This window comes from Balaenoptera physalus (assembly GCF_965194825.1).
Source record: "Balaenoptera physalus genome assembly, chromosome: 14".
Lineage (NCBI taxonomy): Eukaryota > Metazoa > Chordata > Mammalia > Artiodactyla > Balaenopteridae > Balaenoptera > Balaenoptera physalus.
Window position 1 is genome coordinate 69,908,337 of NC_138893.1, and position 21,585 is coordinate 69,929,921.

At 42.8% G+C, this 21,585-nt stretch overlaps 1 protein-coding gene across 1 annotated transcript in view; it reads left to right on the plus strand.

Moving 5' to 3' along the window:
* Positions 1–21,585, plus strand: part of MSMB (microseminoprotein beta) — a 49,754-nt gene that overhangs the window by 26,991 nt on the left and 1,178 nt on the right. Inside the window, exons 2-4 of the mRNA XM_082423515.1 lie at positions 11,554–11,612; positions 16,769–16,865; positions 17,946–18,051. Of these exons, the coding sequence (XP_082279641.1) occupies positions 11,574–11,612; positions 16,769–16,865; positions 17,946–18,051 (242 nt within the window). The 5' untranslated portion in view covers positions 11,554–11,573. The remainder of the gene's footprint in view (positions 1–11,553; positions 11,613–16,768; positions 16,866–17,945; positions 18,052–21,585) is intronic.

Below are 21,585 nucleotides of genomic sequence, written 5' to 3' on the forward strand. Positions count from 1 at the left end.
GATCTGGGGCTTGGGCCTTGTAAGGCTGATCCCCAGGTGGGGCTAGGGTGGGCACAGTGGAAGGTGGGGTGCTGAGGACCTCACTCTGGCTGACATCTCATTGGAGTCCACCCTCCTTTGTATCGCAAACCGCAGTCAGATGAGGTCACACCTCTTACCACAGTAGCCCAAATTCCCAGAAAAAGCAACTTAGAAGACACAAGAATGTGGCTGAGACTGAGCAGGAAATGTGCCTTGATCATTCTTATCTGGCTCTATAGGCTCCATGAGAAAGTATCTACAGGAACAACGTCTATTATGGAGACTATTTCAAAGCCTGGTTTCCCAAGGCCATCTTAAAACAGCCTATCAGGTTTTAGGTGGTGATAGAGGATGGCATATTCTCTCCCATTACCACCTGCTCAGTCAAATGTCTGCAGGACTGAGCTTCTGCTGGCAGAGCAATATTTCCCATTTCAAAGATGGCTCATCCCAAGAGATTAAAAATTAGACCAATAGTTGTCCATCAAGAACTCCTGAACATTCTTTGCTATGATTATAGCAAGAAAAGCCTAGTTTATAGGGTGTTTTATATTTATTCCTTGCCATCTGTCAATTCCCTCAGTCTTCACGATCACCCTGGGAGATAAGCAGGCTGGTCCTATTATTTCTATGCTTCAGATAGACCTGAGGTGACCCACTTTCATTCTTCATCTGTCCTTTGCTCTGCTGCCTGAGACTCTAGCCATTTCCCTCTGACATTGAACTCTGCAATTCATTAGCTAGTCACTGGACTGCCCCAGTCTCAGTCCTTGTCCATAAAGTCAGAGCACACAATCCTTGGAGGGTCCCTCTAGTTCTGCTCATTACAACAGTTTCTGTTTAACAGATATAATACTGTTTGTTACAATGAAACATTTTAAAGGCTCACTTGTAAAATCGACTGGGATACCCATAAAGAGCCAGCAATGGTTGCTTTTTTTTTTTCTTTTTGCAACATCTCTCTCCCATTCCAGGCAGGAATCTATGTTAATTTAGTTAAAAGGCCAGCCATCTATCAATTTTTTATTTATTTATTTTTGGCTGTGTTGGGTCTTTGTTGCTGCACGCAGGCTTTCTCTAGTGGCGGCAAGCGGGGGCTACTCTTTGTTGTAGTGCGCGGGCTTCTCGTTGTGGTGGCTTCTCTTGTTGCAGAGCACGGGCTCTAGGTACACGGGCTTCAGTAGCTGTGGCTTGCGGGCTCTAGAGCGCAGTCTCAGCAGTTGTGGCACACGGGCTCAGTTGCTCCGTGGCATATGGGATCTTCCCGGACCAGGGCTCAAACCCGTGTCCCCTGCATTGGCAGGCTGATTCCTAACCACTGAGCCATCAGGGAAGTCCCCAGCCATTTATCAGTTTGGCAAACATGAATCCCCCTGGGTTAAGTTAAGGAAACCTGTATCTCTGAAAATAAGATAATCCTGGATTGAGACTTAAAATGTTTGCTGTACAGTCAGAAGACATTAAACAGGCACTCAGCCAATATTTATCAAACAAATGCATCAAAACTCTTGCACGTGCCAATACTTTACCCACCTTTTCTCAAAGGCCCATCTGTGAAATTACAGAAAAGAACCAAACTATAGGGAAGTAAGGTTTTTACCTCACAGAAAAGGTGTTTACCCAGCACATATAATGAGATTTCACTATAATGAGGTATCTCATAAAATGTGAAGTTGAGGCTACCTCTGAGAGGAAATTAGCAAGTAAAAGCCTATGTGTACAGAGATCACCCACGTATAGAAGGTAGCTGCTTCCATCTCTTCTCTTCTCCAGAATCACCAGCTACAGACCACATGATGGGATGGGTGAGTTCCCAGTAAAGTGTGGCTTCATGCTTGTGGCTCGTGGAACCATCCCCAGCTTAAGGCATATGGGACATTACAGAGAGAGAACTGGGCAGGGCATCACTGACACTTCCCAGAGTAGAGAAGGCATTGGCCACCAGATTCCCAGGGGAGAAGGATGCAGCAAGCTGCTGTTGCTTGGTGGCACCAGCCATTATTAAAAATTATGACATGTGTCTGTTGGCCACCTGTATGTCTTCTTTGGAAAAATGTCTACTCAGATCCTCTGCCCATTTTTAAATCAGATTGTTTGGTTTTTTGTAATTGAGTTGCTTGAGATCTTTATATATTTTGGACATTAACCCTTATAGGATGTATTGTTTGCAACTATCTTCTCCCATTCAGTAGGTTGCCTTTTTGTTTTGTTGATGGTTTCCTTCGCTGTGCAAAAGCTTCCAAAGAAGACATACAGATGCCAACAGCCACATGAAAAGAGGCTCAACTAATCATTAGGGAAATGCAAATCAAAACCACAATGAGATATCACCTTACACCTGTCAGAATGGCTATCATCATAAAGGCAACATATAGGAAGCATCGGTGAGGATGTGGAGAAAAGGAAACCCTTGTGCACTGTTGATGGAAATGTAAATTGGTGGTGACTATGGAAAAGAGTGTGGAGGTTCCCCCAAAAATTAAAAATAGAACTACCATACAATCCCATAATTCCACTTCTGAGTATTTACCTGAAAAAATGAAAACATTAACTCAAAAAGATATATACACCTCTCTGTTCATTGCTGCATTATTTACAATAGCCAAGATATGGAAGCAACCTAAGTGTCCATTAATAGATGAATGGATAAAGAAGATGTGGTATATGATGGAATATTACTCAGCCATGAAAAAGAATGAAATCTTGCCATTTGCAACAACATGGATGGATCTAGAGGGTATTACGCTAAGTGAAATAAGTCAGAGAAAGACCAATACCATATTATTTCACTTATATGTGGAACATATGAAAAAGCAAAACAAATGAACAAAGAAAAAGAAAACAGACTCATAGATACAGAGAAAAGACCAGTGGTTACCAGAGGGGAGGGAGGTGGGGGCTTGGATGAAACAGGTGAAAGGGATTAAGAAGTACAAACTTTCAGTTATAAAATAAATAAATCAAAGGGATGTAATATACAACATAAAGAATATGGTCAATAAAACTATAATAACTGTATGGAGACAGATGGTTACTAGACTTATTGCGGTTGTTTTGTAATGTATTTAAATGTTGAATTACTATGTTGTACACCTGAAACTAACATAATATTGTACATTAACTATACTTCCGTAATAAAAAAGATGACATCACCCTTTATCTGGCACTGGGTTGAACACCTTAGACACATTGCTCATTATTTTTTCAGGCCAATCCTTTGAGGTGAAGATCATCATACCTACTTAATAAATGAGGAAAATAAGGATCAGAGATGTTAAGAAATTTGCCTCAGGTTTTGGGGGCAGAACTTGGATTCTGCCTGGGGGCAGAACCTACTTCTGTCTTAGCCTCTACACGAAATCTCCTTGCTCTGATTCTGCACTCACCCAGCTCCCCAGGCTGCATTTTCTAAAGGAAGAGACTGTGGCCAACAGATGCCATGAGTTACAGAAGAGAGTGAGGTTGGGAGCCAGCAGATCTGAGTTCCAATCCAGGTACTCCCATTTACGAGCTGTGGGATAGTGAAAGGGCCTTCTGTCCTCATCTGCATAGTGGGGATACTTAAGAGACCTCACAGGGAACCCCTCTGACTGGGCCGCTGGAGTGTTGCCGCAGGGCAGCCTCCCCACACGTGTAGTTGCCTTTTCCCTTTTGCACTGCCCAGTGTGATAAAGGGACCTTGTTAGGTCAGCATTCGTATATGGGCTTCTTGGGAGTTTGGTACAAGCCTGTGGGTTCACAGATCAGAACATGCAATGGTTTTGTCCAGAGACCCAACTTTCTCTGCAGAGCTTCACAGCCTAGAACACTGCAACCCCAGCAGGACATTACTCCCCATAAAGACCTGTCTGCCAAGCAAGCCAGCTTCCCCGACAGTGTCTTCACATTGTCCTTTTTAACTACAGCAATATTAAATATGCTGGCACAACACTCCTTGCCTTGAAAGTCCATTTCAAAGGAGAGTAATGAAATATTTTCTCTCTGGATAGTTGGAGCCTGGGATGACATGGCAAATGCCCCCAGAGGCCAGTAGTGACTTGGGTGGGGAAGAGGCTGGCACACACTCCTGGCACAAGGTGGAGAGCAGGCATGCCCTTCGCCCAGTGTTTATGATGGCAAGGTGGGCGGGCAGAACACGGAGCAGAAGCCTTGCACACTGTTGGGGACAAACTAATCTGTATGTGGTTATTCTGTGATAGGCCGTGAGCTCTGTTGCGACCCAAGGATCGGTCCAAACAATGAACAAAGTCTCTGATGAGTAAAAGGCTTATCAGTAAACAGCCTTGTAATAAAACCTCTCACCCTCTATTTGCATAGCACTTTACGGTTTCTACAACCCCTTCCACATACATGTTGTTTTTTTTTTTTTTTAAACTTTGGGTTTATTTATTTATTTCTGGGTGTGTTGGGTCTTCGTTTCTGTGCGAGGGCTTTCTCTAGTTGCGGCAAGTGGGGGCCACTCTTCATCGCGGTGCGCGGGCCTCTCATTATTGCAGCCTCTCTTGTTGCGGAGCACAGGCTCCAGACGCGCAGGCTCAGTAATTGTGGCTCACAGGCCTAGCCGCTCCGCGGCATGTGGGATCTTCCCAGACCAAGGCTCGAACCCGTGTCCCCTGCATTGGCAGGCAGATCTCAACCACTGCGCCACCAGGGAAGCCCCCACATACATGGTTTGATTTAAATCTCATGGCCGGCCTGGTGGCTGTTATCACTGTTCTCGGTTTATACAACAACAGCAGCACAGCTGTGGCTCCATTTATATAGGACATGCTGGGTGTCAGGAATTGTGCAAGCACTTTTTTGTTCTTCAATCCCTCAACACGTATTGTTGAGCCCCTACTCTGTGCCAGGCACTTTTCTGAGTGTTGGGAATAAAGCCATGAACAAAAGAGTTAAAGTGCCAGCCGTAAAGGAGCTGATATTCTAGCTGGGGGAGGCAGACAATGACAAACAGGTAACTATGTCTTAGGTGGGGCAATGATCAGTGCCTCGCAGAGAAATAAAGCAGGAAAGGTGGGGAGGAGGGGAGTGTGAGGACAGGCCTATGGGTGAGATGGTCTGTAGTCGCTCAGGGAAGGACCTCCTAAGAAGGTGACATTTGGGCAAAGATCTGGAGGTGTCTGGGGGTTAGCAAGGAAGGTGAGGCCAGCAGGATGGAGCCTGGGAGTGGCCTGTAGGGAAGACAAGGCCAGAGGGGCGAGGGGCAAGGGTCATGGAGGAGCTGACAGGCCCTGAAGGACTCCAGCCTGGACTCGGAGCAGGAAGAGAAGCCGCTGGAGGAGAGACCTGATCTGACTTTACTTTTAGTACTTTTACCTCATTTAATTTTCAGAACAGCTCGACAGAGTAGGTGCTATTATAATCCCCATTTTCGATGAAGAGTTAATCACAGAGAGGTAAAGTAACTTGCCCAAGATCACATAGTAAACATTTTGGAATCCAGATTACAGGCCTGGTCTATCTGCCTGCAGAGCCCGTGATCCTAAGCCTCCCTAAGCGATACATTCAAGCACTACGAAACTTGTGCCACTCCTTTCAAGTTTGTTGCCCAGGATCACACACCCAGGCAGCTGTGGAGTCATTGGCCTAGTTGAAATCTTTTTTCCCTTGGACCAATCTGTTATATTTGTTTGTATTTTATCATTTCCACCTTTACGGGGAAAGGTATGGATCAAATTTGTAAAATATTTTTAAAGTGGTATGAATCCTAGACTTTTCCTACTATACCAGACACACACACACACACACACACACACACACACACACAAAAATAAATAGAAAATGTATTGAGGACCTTTATAAAAGCCATCTAGTGAAGATTGTCAATTATGAAGAGGTTAGGCAATGTCCAGTGTTACTTTGGGCAAGTAACAAAGCCAGTGTGAGATGTCATGTATGTCAGGGTGCCTCCACTTACCCCACCCAGCTTCGAAAGTAACATGAGTAGAAAAGGCCCAGAAAGCCAAGTGGAATGGTGTTAAATGGGAACTGGACACACCAAAAAGTGCATATAAAAACTGATAAAATCAGAATAAAGTTATAGTTTAGTTTTAGTATTGTACCATTGTACCAATGTCAATTTCTTGTGGGTTTGAAAATGTTCCATGGTTATTTAAGATGTTATCATTGGCAGAAGCTGCCTGATGATACACAGAAACTCTCTGTACTACTTTTGCAACTTCTTCTGAGCCTTAAATTATTTAAAGATAAAAAAGGGTTTTTTTTTGTTTTTTGCTTTTAATGGGAATGGGGCTCAGAGACATATTTGTAGCAGCATGGTTAGTAAAAGCAAAACTTGGAAGCAACTTAAATAGCCATCTCATCAATAGGAGACTGGGTATCCTACAGCCAGACTTTAGGATATTAGGCAGGTATTAAAAAGAATAGAGCACTTTGCTTTTTGAAAAAGCAAAATGCAGGACAGTGTGTGCAATATTCTATGAATGGTGTTCCAAAATGCATGCGCACACACACGTGTATGTATAGACCATCTCTAGGAAGATGGATATTTAAGGAATTGGTAATAGCCAGGAGTTCTAGCTAGAGGAACTGAGAGACTGGGAGACAAGTGAAAGAGTGTTTTTTCTTAAAAAATGTTTTTATCAGATACAGGTGTTACCTATTTAAAAGTAAAATGTTCTGAAATGTGGTACACCCCCAAAAGAGTCCTCATGACCTTTCTAGCTATTAATCATACATAAATAAAAGCAGAAACTGTATAGTGAATACTTGATAGATCTAAGTAAAAGTTTAAAATCTCTATATGTTAAAATATCACTTTAAAGGTAAAAATAGAAATGAGGAAAATTTCTCATTCCTGAGTTCAATCTCCAGAGGCAGTGTTCTGACTATGAAAAAGTGAGAAAAATATTTGTGACAGTTGAAGATTAATATCTTTAATATATTAAGAGCCTATTTACTCATTCAGAAGAAAAATATAAATACCATCAAAACAGAAAAATAGGTAAAATTACAAGTGAATGGGCTACCCACAAAAGCAGAAATACAGCAAATAAATATACCAAAAATGTCCAATCTTGCCGATTATCAAAGAAAATTAAAACAAAGTAACATTTCCCACCTTTCAGATTAGCAAATAATAAAATAATAATACCTCCAACCCAGAGGTATTTTTATAATATAAATATGTCCTAAGGAAAGTAACATAAGTGTGGGGAAATTTTTATCTAAAGGATAAAATTCCTAGTTTGGTGTTCCTAATTTTTAAAAGTCAGAAACAACCTGAGTGTTCAACAAGAGGAGGTCGATTAAGTAAATGAGAGCCCAGCCATTCCACGAAATAAAATGTAGACATTAAAATAGTGATCAGACCTATATTTATTGATATGCAAAGATGGTCATAGCATTGCTAAATGAGAAAAGCAGATTATATAACAACGTTCTATAGCCTATGTATAGTATTATGTACAATGTTCTATCGTGGAAAAAAGTGCTTATGATTTTTCCTTTCCTAAATGAAAATATACCTAGAAAGCTCTTAAAGGAAAGCCTCCAAAATGTTGACTGTAGCTCTCTTTGGACAGGACAATCACAGAATTTTTTCTAAAAACTTCACAGAGGGAACTCCCTGGCAGTCCAGTGGTTAGGACTCCGCGTTCTCATTGCCAGGGGTCCGGGTTTGATCCCTGGTTGGGGAACTAAGATCCCACGTGCCTCATGGCGTGGCCAAAAAAAAAAATTTTTTTTTTCACAGAATTTCTTTTGCTTATCTCCATGTTCTCTTTTTTTCTACCACTGTGCGTATGTGTGTGTGTGTGTGTGTGTGTGTGTGTGTGTGTGTGTGTGTGTAAAAGTCTAAAATAAATAAATAAAGGCCCGTTCAGTCTATAAAGATGAAAGTTGAAATAGGATCAAACAGTGAAAATCGGTCAGGCAGGTTTGGGCATAGCAGGCTGCAGTGCCATCTGAGGAGTGCGCATTTTAGTGTTCCTTCCTCCCCCTCCTTGTGGGCAGCCCCCTCCCCCATCAGAAGCCGCAGCTCGGCTCCTCTGGGCACCTATAGGGACTGCCTTCCTCCCAGCACCTAGTGAACAGCAGACGAGCACCTCTAGTTATGGCGTTGACTGACAACGTCAGGGTCTTTTTCCGGCTCTAGAATACCTGGAATCACCAGGTGTGATTCTTTTTTTTTTTAATTTTTATTTTATATTGGAGTATAGTTGATTAACAATGTTGTGATAGTTTCAGGTGTGCAGAAAAGTGATTCAGTTATACATATGCATGTATCTATTCTTTTTCAAATTCTTTTCCCATTTAGGTTGTTACATAATATTGAGAAGAATTCCCTGTGCTATAGAGTAGGTCCTTGTTGGTTATCCGTTTTAAATATAGCAGTGTGTACATGTCAATCCCAAATTCCCTAACTATCCCTTCCCTCCATCCTTCCCCCCTGGTAACCATAAGTTTGTTCTCTAAGTCTATGAGTCTGTTTCTGTTTTGTAAGTTCACGATATCATACAATATATCTCTTTCTCTGTCTGACTTACTTCACTCAGTATGACAATCTCTAGGTCTGTCCATGTTGCTGCAAATGGCATTATTTCACTCTTTTTTTTTTAAAATTTTATTTGTTTATTTATTTATTTATTTATTTATTTATTTATTTATTTATTTTTGGCTGTGTTGGGTCTTTGTTTCTGTGTGAGGGCTTTCTCTAGTTGCAGCGAGTGGGGGCCACTCTTCATCGCGGTGCGCGGGCCTCTCACTGTCGCGGCCTCTCTTGTTGCAGAGCACAAGCTCCAGACGCGCAGGCTCAGTAGTTGTGGCTCACAGGCTTAGTTGCTCCACAGCATGTAGGATCTTCCCAGACCAGGGCTCGAACCCGTGTCCCCTGCATTGGCAGGCAGATTCTCAACCACTGTACCACAATGGAAGCCCCTATTTCACTCTTTTTAATGGCTGAGTAATATTCTATTGTATATATGTGCCACATCTTCTTTACCAGGTGTGATTCTATCCTGCATGGCTGCTCAGTGCCAGGCACTGGGTCAGTCATTGGGAGGAACATGGACAGGAATAAGTTATGGTCACTAACTTGGTCACAAAGTTCTTAGCTGCAAACAACAGACCTGCTCTAGTCTGTGGGAGCAGGAAAGGAATTTATTAAAGATGTCAGGCAGCTCACAGGCTTCGTGGAAGGCCAGAGACATAGGCTTGGTTGCCATGAGGCCAGATAGACTCCCCAAACCTCACTGCTCCAGCAAGACCTCACTGCCTCTGGTCACAGTCACTGCCGCTCATGCCACTGACACTGCACACTGGACTCTGGACACCCTCGCCCTAGGAGCAGCGTCCACTCCCGCCATCATTCCCGGGGGACTCTGTGTGATGGCAGTTTCCAGGCATCCTCTGTAAGGAGGTCCTGCTCCATGTGTCTGATTGTGGAACTGAGGTCACACACCTGTAACAAGGATGCTAGGACAGCAAGTCCTAGATGCTACTTTGGTGTAATGGGACTCACATCGTGTGAAATTCTTCAAACTCTGTGTTTCAAAAGAAACCGAGGGGCCACGAACCGTGACGAATGTGCCCCTGACTTCCAGGAACTCAGAGGCAGCAGCGGGCAGTTTAAACATATGAGGTGAAAGCAGAAGTGTACAGGAGCCTATGGCATCGCTGGTGAGAGGGGAGGCAACCCCTTAAGGGAGCAGGAGAGCTACCCTCAAAGACTTATTTTAGGGGAGGTAGAGGATGGCACTGGAAAGGATCACCATGGCCAGCTCTGAAGAGCTTTGAGAGCCAACTGGTTAAGAGGCCTGAGCGTCTGTGTGTAGAGGCAAACACAGGGTGAAATTTTAGGCACTGTGGCAAGCTGTAGGGGGAACATTTGGGGATAAGATGGTGTTATGGGTTGAACTGTGTTACCCTCAAATTCATATGTTGAAATCCTAAGCCCCAGTACCTCAGAAAGTGACTGTATTAGAGGTAGGGCCTTTAAAGAGGTAATTAAAGTAAAATGAGGTCATTATTAGGCTGGGCTCTAATCCACTGTGACTGGTGTCCTCATAAGAAGAGGAGATTAGGACATAGATATACTCAGAGGGAAGACCACGTGAAGACACAGGGAGAAGACAGCCATCTACAAGCCAAAGAGAGAGGCTTCAGAAGAAACCAATCCTGCCAATGCCTTGATCTCAGACTTCTAGCCTCCAGAATTGTGAGAAAATAAATTTCTGTTGTTTAAGCAACCCAGTCTAAAGTATTTTGTTATGGCAGCCTGAGCAAACTAATAAAATGGTAAGTCCCTCAAATGTACCAGGAAGTTCTGTTTGTTGCCACTCCCCAAAGGCCATCCTGGGCATGCAGGGCTTTTCGGAGGATCATGGTTGAAGAAAGAGAAGGAAAGCTTGCTTGATGTAGCCAGGAGCAGACTTAAGATTCAAGAGGAGTTTTAGAAAGTCCAGGCTGTCCAGGGAAACCTGGCTGCAGGGTGCTGTGTCCTCAAGCCATGGAGAGTGGCTTGGGGCATTTCTGTTATCTCAAAATAGACCCTCAGGGCACCTGTTGGGCTGACCACTGAACTATTCTTATGCCCCTTCTTTTTTTTTTTTTTTTTTTGGCGTAAACAATAGAAATTTATTTTTTCACAGTTCTGGGGACTAGAAGTCCAAGATCAAGGTGCTGGCAAGGTCAGTTTCTGCTGAGGTCTCTCTTCCTGACTTGTAGACAGCTGCCTTCTCACTGTGTCCCCATGGCCTTTCCTCTGTGAGTGCAAAGAGATGGAGAGATCTCCAGTGTCTCTTCCTCTTCTTAAAAGGACACCAGTCCTACCAGGTTAAGGTCCCACCCTTATGACTTCATTTAACCTTTATTACCTCCTTAAAGGCCTGATCTCCAAATATAGTCACGTTGGAGTTTAGGGCTTCATATGAATTGTGGGGAGGGGAGCACAGTTCAGTCCGTAACAGGCACTTCCTCAGCATTTTTTCAATATTATGCACTAAACTCACTCCTTTTCTTGAACGTTGTCTCATGTATTCACAGAAGAGAGACAACAAAGAATTAGTGTTTGTCAGGGTAACAGCTCTGCCATCATGACACAATGTGTACTGTGAGTAACGGTTATGCCCCTTCTTGAAGCCCAGCTTCACCACTGAACTATTCTTATGCCCCTTCTTGAAGCCCAGCTTCACCACTGAACTATTCTTATGCCCCTTCTTGAAGCCCAGCTGGCTGTGTGATTGGCATCCTTGAGCCTCCTTTTCTTTGTGTGTGAAATCAAACAAGATAACATGCCCTGTGCCTAATCACCCACTCAGTGCAAGGGGAAGGCTCAGGAAAAGGGAGTTCTCTTCCTCTGCTCTTTCACATCAAGGGCAAATGCATATCAGGGGTGGGAACAGCAAGGGTAAACATATAATTGGGGTGGAGACCTGATTTATTAATAACTCATAAATCATCTGAAACTGTAGTTTCTTGTTCATAGTCAACCCTCTGTAAACACTGAATGTGTCCTTGGTATGTTATCTTTTCTAATGATGCCAAACATATGGTTGCCCTCTCCGATATAAGTTCAGCATGACTTTCCCTGGATGCAGTACCTGCAAGGACTCCTGCTCATCACAATGGAGGTAACTGGTTTCATATATAAAGGCCAGAAAAGAAAAAAAGGAGGGGGGGATATATATATTCTTTATTTTAATATGCTGTGATGTGTGTTTCTACTGGATACTATTCAGGGGAAATGTGACCTGGTCATGAATCTTCTACAGATTACTTGCAATACAATGTGTAGTAGAATGAGCGTCTGGGAGCTTGGGAACATCTTCATGAATTTAGCACTATTTCTGTTCTCTAAAGTCAAAGCTGTTATTTCTTCCAGTAATTTTGGGGTCAGTTGGGTTTCATATATGTCTCTAATTCTTGAGCTTTGAGTGAGTGATTTGTGAAATTAAATATAATTTCAGCACTACAGCACTGCATCATTTTACAGATGAGGAAACTGAGCCTGGGGAAGGCAAGAAGCTGCTGCAAGGGTCTCACCAGGAGCCTCTGGGGGAGGAGAGTTGTGAACCCAGGAGTCCCTCTCTCTAGGCCAGTGGTTTCCAAACTTGCCTGTACAGTGGAATCACCTGGGAGTCTGTGAATAATACTGATACCTTACTCCCATCCCAGACACTCTGATTTAATTGGCCTGCAGTGAGGCCTGAGAATCAGGGTTTTTCAAAGCTGCCCAGGTGATTTTCATGTTCAGCAAAGTTTGGGAACCAATACTCTAGGCACTTTTCATTGTATCATGTTGTATTAAGAAAAAATTTTGCATCAGAATCTATAAAAACTCATCTAGGCTTCCTCTCTGTCTTTAATTCAAACTTGATCTTTTTCGAAGTATCCTTTCCTAGAGTGAGTAAAACGGAATGAACTGGGCTGCTCTCGGTGTGCAAAGGAAGAGGAAGGAAGTGGCCAACCAGCAGGAGTAGAAAGTGAGGTTGGAGAGGATCCTCCCTTGGGCCATGCCTCAGAGACGGGTCTTGAGACAGAGCTGGAAATAGTAGAAAAACAGTGGGATCCTCCCAGTTCCACTCAGACCCCTTCCTCCAGCCTCAGAGTGAACTTTGTAAGCTACAGCCCTGGCAGTGCCCCTGCCCAGCCTAAGACCCCCTTGAAGACACCTGACTCTTGATCCTACAGGGCAAGTCTCTTCAAGGAGCAGCGACTTACCTAAAAGGACACAATTTCTAGGGGCACCACCAGCCTGCTTCATCTCAAGGCCAGGCACAAAGCTGCACCATCTAGAAAATATAACATTTGCCGGCCTTATAGCTGCACTGTCTCCTGTGCCTGCAAGTACCAGGGGATTATGTCTACTGAAGACAGGAAAGGAAGCAGAACAAGGAGGGAGGGAAGGTGGAAGAATAGAATATGGGAACAGGAAGGAAGTTTAGAGCTTCTCTGGTCAGGGGTTGTCCTCAGACCAGGAGCAGTGGTATCGCCTGGGAGCTTGCTAGAATGAGGACTCAAACTCCACTGAAGCAGAATCTGCAGTTTATTTAATAAGATCTCCCGGAGTCTCATATGCACATTGAAACAGCACTGGTTTTGATCATTTTTCTTGTGCTTCTCACCTGGGGGCCTTGGTAAAGATTCAAAGGTCATGACCCCATCCTTCTTCAATGAGCCCGAGACTGGGGGTTCCTTATTAGCAACCCAGGTGATTCTGATGCCCACCCAAGTGGGGGAACCTCTCTTTTTACAGGGGAGGGAACTGAGGGAGAGAGGGAGAGAGAAAGGGCGGGGGGAGGAAAAGCATGCCAGTGGCAGGCTATTTTTGAGATAGTGTCAACTGGTTAATCTCAAAACCGAATAATTGGTTCTCCCCTGTCACCATGTTTGGACTCCATCCCCCAGTCATTCAATTGGGGGCCTCTGCTCAGAGCTGTGGGATATCTGGGAATTCTGCACTCCTCAATCACCCGGGACTGCAGCCCTGGCTCATGCCTACTGATACCTCTGTTCTGTGACTCAGTGAAACAAGACCTTCAAGATTCCTATGATCACCACCATCTCCCAGGAGCTCCCTTTTTGGATGAAGAGAGCAGAAATTTTGCCAAGAAGCCTGGCCTTTTTCTTTCTTTCTTTCTTTCTTTTTTTTGAGAAAAAAATTCAGGTTTCCACAATGACCTTAAGCTGAAGATTATGCAAAAGAATAAAACAGAGAGAGCAGGTGCACCCTCAAGTCCTGGTGTGAGCTAAATGCATGGAGGGTTTCTTGTAAGAATTGATTTATTTCTCTGTTTATAAAACCAATGCATTTTATTGTAGACAATTTAGAAGATAAGAGAAAAAGTCCGAAGAAGAAAAGTTGTCATAATCCTTCAGCTCCAAAATGACTTGTTAAAATGTGGTACAGAACCTTCAGTATCTCTATGTATCTTTTTACATTATAGAAATCACACCAAGCAAACTGTTTTGTAACCTGTTACTTCACTTAATGATACATAGTGATCACTTGCTCATGTCATTTAATTTTCTCTTACTTCCTCAGTTGACCAGTTTCTTTTCTGAATCATCACGTTCTCAACCAGCCCTGTTCCTGAGCATTTTGATTATTTCCATTTTGCCACAGCAGTAAGCATCCTTGAGGAGACAGTGATCTCCTTCTCTGTGCCATTCTTCTTAGGATCAAGTCTTAGAAGTGAAAAGACTTAGAAGTGATGAAGGCAAATACTGTAAAGAGTTTTAAGATTTTGGATATACACTCCATAAAAATTGTTCCAATACAAACCATTCTTGTGCAATTTTTAAAAATTTTAAAAATTTATTTTATTTTTATTTTTTGGGGCTGCGTTGGGTCTTCGTTGCTGCACTTGGGCTTTCTCTAGTTGTGACGAGCGGGGGCTACTCTTTGTTGCGGTGCGCCGGCTTCTCATTGCGGTGGCTTCTCTTGCTGTGGAGCATGGGCTCTAGGTGCACAGGCTTCAGTAGTTGCAACACGCAGGCTCAGTAGTTGTGGCACATGGGCTTAGTTGCTCCTCGGCATATGGGATCTTCCTGGAGCAGAGATCAAACCCCTGTCCCCTGCGTTTGGCAGACGGATTCTTAACCACTGCGCCACCAGGGAAGTCCCTATTCTTGTGCACTTTACTTCCCATATATGCCTCTATTTCCCTCTGGGTATTAGAAATTAAATAATTATTCTTGCCATCCCATTATGATTCTATTTTATCTACATGGTTACATTTCCTGTGTTATCTGTCAGTTGAACTTTCTCATGTATTTATTCGTCATTTCTATTAGGGTCTGTGCATGTGTGTGTGAAATGCCACTTTATTTCCTTTGTCATTTTTCAACTAAGGATGCTTCTCTTTTTCCTGTTGATATATAGAAACTCTTCATACATTGATGTTGTTCTCCAAATTTGGTAATTGCTTTTTAATTTTGTTTATGACTTACAACTTTTACATATTCAAATTTATTTCTTTTCTTTTCCTTTTATGCTTAGAATAAGATATTTGCCTATATTTCTGTGATTAGTTTATGATCTTATTGTAAAAATGTAACCTTTGAATCCTTTTAGAATGTATTTTATTGTGGGAACTAAAGTAGAAAATTAACTTTGTTTCTTCCTCAAATAGTTCACCGCTTGTTCTAATACCATTTATTGAATAATCATTCTCTACAAATTTCAAAGACTAAGTTTATTTTATAGTAAATTTATATATATATTTATTTATAAATAAATATATATTTTTTCTGGGTTTTCTATTTTGTTCCCTTTATTTGTCTTTCTATTCTTATATCAGTAACACACTACTTCAAGTAGCATCAGCTCATAATTAATTTTAGACATCTTACAGAATAAGTACTCTCACCACATCTTTTTTTTCTTTTAGGTTCAATATTTTTTAAAAATCACAGTATCATATTACTTTTCTTTGTAACCATTTTCCAAATTGTCTTCATATTGCCATTAATTAATCATTGCTTGGAACACGTTTTTATGAATTCCATGACTTCTTCCCAAAAGTTTATCCTGCTATTTGCTTTACTCACCACAAAATTGTGCATGTGTTTTGCGGGGGGAGTGTGTGTCAAAATCTGGGTCTAGCAGAGTGTGTGTGTAGCACATGTCTCATTCATCATGCATATTACATGCATCGCTCCATCCTCCCCACAGGACTATTTTTTAAAATTAAAGTATGGTTGCTGTACAATATTATATGTTACAGGTGTACAGTATAGTGGTTCACAATTTTAAAGGTTATACTCCATTTATTGTTATTATAAAATATTGGCTATATTCCTCGTGTTGTATAATATAACCTTGTAGCTTATTTTATACCTAATAGTTTGTACCTCTTACTCCCCTACCCCTGTATTGCCCCTCCCCCATTCCCTCTCCCCATTGGTAACTGCTAGTTTGTTCTCTAGATCTCCCACAGGACTCTTTATCTCCACTTTACAGAGCAGGTAACTGAGGCTTAGAATGGTGAGATATTCACATGGCTAGTTGTGGGCTGAGCTGGAATTCAAAGCCAGGTGGTACCTGCCTGGCAACCACTGTGCTGTAACACCGCATCCCATTTGAAGGAAACAGATGCAAATGAGCAGATGAGACCCGCTTATCACACCGTCCCAAAGACTGTCTCACAACATCTTCCTTTTTAAAAGGTTTTTGGAAATCCCCACCATAAAGTTTGTTTGTATGTTTTGCTTGCTCATCTCAAAATGATGACAAGAGCAGCTTGATACTTTCCTTTGTCCTACAGATCCAGTATCAGCATAGATGAGCTGATATGTTCATCAGCCATCAACGATGCCTTTATCATCTGGAAAATGAAGTTCTTATCCTTGTGGTCTAAGAACTCTAACTAACCCAATTAGCTCCAGCGAGTCTCCAATTGCGTTTTCTTTGTCTCCGTATCTTTGTCAATGTTTTATTATCTTCCTGAAACTCTTCTCACTCCCTCATTTCTGTCCTTTAAATTATACATGCTCTGCAAACAGCTAAAAATCTCTTATCCACAAGGGTTTCCTGAACCTCCTCTGTAATAAAATAGAACACTAACATTATTGCTCTATGACTTTTCACTCACATTTTGCTTTTTCCCCAGTTTATTTTAGTAACTTGTATAGATCTTGTTCCTCTGCTAGATTATCTGAAGGTAGAAGCTCTACCTTCAAACCACTTGTCAGAGCCTAGCAGGGACCTCCATACAGGACACGCAGTCAATGATTACAACTGAATTCATTCGTTCTTCTTCCCTGACCCTTCTTTACATTGCAGAATGCTCTTCTGGGTAGCCTCGTGGTTTTAGCCGCCTTGGCGACTTCATGCAACGCCCAGTGCTATATCATATCTAATCAGAACTCTACACCTAATAGTAAGTCCTGGCTTTTCAATGTTATTTGACTGCATCCTGGTAGACATAACCTGTTGGCAGATGAATGCCCTTAAATCTACATGAGATAGAAGGTTAGGGCAGATACATAAATGGAGTAAAATGAGGGACTTCAACTTGCCATTTGAATAAGATAGTGGTTCTCAACCTTAGCTATATGAGAATTGCCTGGAGAGCTTTTGAAGCTTACTAATGCTCAGATGGTTTCCATTCAAGACCAGGTAAATCAGAATCACTGGGATAGGAGCTACACATTTAGAAGCTTCTTGATTGACTCCTATATGCAGTTAGGGTTAAGAGTCATTGATTATTCTAGTACTTCTCAAACTCTAAATGTGCATGCAAACCCTCTGGGAGTCTTATTGAAGTACAGATTCTGATTCTGTGGGCGTGGAGTGGACTGAGAGTCTTCATGTCTCACGGCCTCAGGTGGTGCTGATGTCGCTCGTCCCTCAAGCACGCATGGACAGCCAAGGATCTAGAGCAGTGGTTCTCATTCTTGGTTGAACATTTGAACCTGTTGGGGGAGCTTTCTAAAAAATATGGCAGCCTGGACCCCATGCCCAGAGATTCTGATTTCATGGTTCTGGGTTGGGACCCAGGCATAGATTTATTTTTTATTTTTTTATTTTTTAATGCCCAAGATGTTTCACATGTGCATTGGGGGTTGAAAAGCAAAGCAAAGGGAAGAGGAGAAAGGAGGCATTTATCCAGACATAATATAGCAGAAAAAAATTCACCCTAAGTACCCCTAGGCTCATAATAGCTCTCTGATTAAAGAGAGAGGGGCTTATATTTTCTTGAAATGTCTGTTCTGAAACAAACTCTGGGTAGATTTAATCTTGCTGTAAGAAAACATGATCAGTGGCACGAGTTGGATAGTACTGGAATTTAGCCATGAGTGAACACCTGAGCACATTTCTTATATGCCTTTAAAATCATTGAGATTCTCCCTCTCTTGGTGGTGTGCAGAGGGCACGGACTAGCCCCAGTGTCCTACAAGCCTTGTTCTGGTTGCATGACTTTGGGACCGTGCTGATGATACCACATGTATTATTTTAGAATGCAAGGATCTCAATGGAGTCATACACCCGCTGAACTCAAAGTGGAAGACTGAGAACTGTGAGGAGTGTACTTGTGACCAAGGTGGAATTTACTGTTGCAACACGTAAGTCTCAAGCCAACAGGGCTGAGAGGCGGAGGCAGCTGCTGTGCTATCTGAGGAACAGCTACTACCTCTTTCAAAATCACATCCCGAAGGGGGTTTAGTTTTCAGTCCTATTTCTTTTCCTTTCTTTTTTTTTTAACTGTGGTAAAATATACATAACAAAATTTAGAATTTTATCCATTTTTTTGGTTTTTGTTTGTCTGTTTGTTTGGGTTTTTTGGCTTCACCGTGTGGCATGTGGGATCTTAGTTTCCTGATCAAGGACTGAACCTGTGCCCCCTGCATTGAGAGTGCAGGGTCTTAACCACTGGCCCGCCAGGGAAGTCCCTAACCCTTTTAAAAGTTATGTTCAGTGGCATTAAGTACATTCACAATTTTGTGCAACCATCTCCACCATCCATCTCCAGAAATTTTTCATCTTCCCAACTGAAACTCCATATCCATTAAACAATAACACCCCATGTCCTCCTCCCCCCAGCTCCTGGCAACCACCATCTACTCTCTGTTTCTATGAATTCGACAACCCTAAGTGGAATTGTACAGTATTTGTCCTTTTATGACTGGTATTGGGAAGGAAGAAAACTTTCCTCCACCGTTCTAGGTTCTTCTGGTTAAGAATTCAATTGACATGAGACAGATTAACAGGAAAAAAATCAAATTTAATTTCATATATACGGGAAACCCACATACACGAGAGGTTTAGAGACAGAAACCTAAAGGCAGGTAAAATGAGGTATATATGCCATCCTGAGCTAAGGAATGGATTAGGGGCTTGGGGCTTCCAAGGACAGGAGAGTCATTTACAGGATGATAAGAATAAGAGTATATGTTTGGTAATTAGATGTTTACCATGACAGATCAACGGGGTCACTTAAATAAAATTTATCTCTGGTAATAACTCTTCTCTGGGAAGAATCCTCAATTTAATACTACCTAGGTAGTTAGTGGGGCAGTAGTTTCTCTTGAACCTGCAAGGTGTCTATTGCCTTTAGCTCAGAATAATCCTCATGCAAAAGTGGCACATTTGGGGGAGGCTTGTCCTGAACCCCTACACTGGCTTATATCAATGTAACGTCCTCTAGAATCACCCATGTTGTAGCATGTCTTAGAATTTCCTTCCTTTTTAAGGCTGAATAATGTTCACTGTATATACAGTGAACATTATTCAGCCTTAAAAAGCAAAAAATAAATTATGTTAAATATATTAAATTATATATATTATATATCGCATTTTGTTTATCCATGCATCTGTTAATGGGTTGCTTCTACCTCAGTCTTATTTCTTTTAAGTTGTTTTTGAATCTTGATAAATAACCTTTACTATTAAATATCTAAACCCATATGGGTTGCTGAAGACAGGATAGTGTACCCAGTAGTCTGAAGCTATTCTAGAAGTGAGCTGGTTTTCACTTCAGTCTTGCTTGGCCCGTGGCAATTTGCAGGAACAGGAGTGGCTCTGAACACAGGCAGAGGGAATGGATGTGAGGAGTAAAGGATGATCTGTAGTGAACCTTGAACTCTAAACCCAAAGTTGCTTCACTGCTCAAGTTTAACTCAAGTCAGCCCAAAGGTTATGCAGATGTTTTCTGCTGGGTTACTGTGGACTCCAAAGTTCTGGTACTTGGGCCAATAAAACAGAGTGTCTGCAGCATGGCCCTGTTTCCTCAGTAGTTACATCCAAATCAGCCACTCCACTTCCACTCCCCCGCCCCTCCCATCCATCTGATGTCTTCACATCAGCCTTGGCCCTATAGTGTTTTGCAAGAACAGGAGTGGCTTTGATGATAGAAGCATTGGCATAAAGTAGTGTTTCCCAAACTTGCCTGATCACAGACTCCTCTGAGATGATTGATGAAATACAGATTCCTGGGGCCCACCCCCAAACCTACCAAATCAGAATTTATAGGAGGCCATGCAATTTGAATTTTAACAAGTGCCTCAGAGAGTCTTATGATACCACCAGGAAGTAGAAGAGCAAGCACTTGACTTAGAACATCTGAATGCTACTGAAGTTTAAGTATCTTGAAAGTTCTGAATACATTTGTTGAGCATGCCCCATGCTAAGTGCTAAATGGAACAAGAGGAATATCAGATCCGGAGACTGCATGTCTGGCTGCCCGAAGCAGGTTTGCAGGTATTGCCTTGGCTGGGTCACTGCGTATTACAACTGAACCTTGATTTTGTGCTCCTGAAATTTGATATTGTCTTTGTATCAAGTGTCAATGTGACTCTGGAGTGCGATTGTATCAGCAAGGTTAAGGCCTAGTGAGCTCTTCCTCTCTGACATCAGAGTGCAGCTCCAGAGTGGCCAAAGCATCCTTGTCAACTGGATTTGACACGCTCCCACCCCACTCAGTGATACATCATCACAGCCACGTCAATATGACCCTCTTCTAGGGGTCCCGTGGACCTAGTGTGGAAAACAGTGAAGTGGGAAGAGGCTTGATGCTGGAGCCAAAGTAACTGAGTCTGAATCTCCATTCCTTTGTATACCAGCTGTGTGCCCTGTATAAGTTTCTTAATCTCTCTGAGCCTCAGTTTCCTCACTGTAAAATAGGGATCATCAGGTGGATATGAGAATTAAATGAGGGGGTTCCTGGCGGTCCAGTGGTTAGGGCTCGGCGCTTTCGCTGCTGAGTGTCTGGGTTCAATCTCTGGTTGGGGAACTAAGATCCCGCAAGCCACGAGGTGCGGCCAAAAAAATTAATTAATTAATTAAATGAGATTCTGCATATAAATTCATTCACTTAAAACAGATTTAATGCCTTCTCTATGCAGGTTATGTGTCCCTCAAGCCTGGGACAGTAACTGACTCCGAGTCAGGGCCCACAGAGCCCCATCCCTCTTCCCTGCCACGTTGCCTATCCCACTTAGCACAGCGCTCCACGTGGAGGAGAGGGGCATATTTTCTCTCCTGCTCAGAGCCACCAACTCCTTTCCCCTATAATTGTCTCGCCACTTATGAAGTTTCTCTCATGAACTTTTTTTTTGTGATAGCAAAATACACGTTTTGATTAAATTTTCTCTGGGAGAATTTTTTAACCCATTGCACTCTCTAAGGCAGTGGTCCCCAACCTTTTTAGCACCAGGGACCGGTTTCGTGGAAGACGATTTTTCCACGGTGTGGCGGGGCGCGGGGATGGTTCAGGCGGTGGTGCGAGTGATGGGCAGCCGCAGATGAAGCTTCGCTCGCTCACCCACCACTCACCTCCTTCTGTGTGGCCCAGTTCCTAACAGGCCGAGGACCAGTACTGGTCCTTGTCCCGGGGGTCGGGGACCCCTGCCCTAGGGGCCGTTGTCCAGATCTGAAGCTGCCTAGTGGCAGTCGAGGCTGAGGTTGGTGGCCCAGGCTGCTCTGGCTTCCCCACTACCCAAGCCACCTACCCCAGGTGCCTTGGGAAAAGCTTCTTCCATTCTTCCCTTTGGTTTCCAGATTACCCTTTGGGAAGAGGATTGAAATGTCCTCTTTTGTTAAAATAAGTCAAGGGTTACCTTGTGGAAGGAAACATTGTCACAAAGGGCCCTGGGGATGGC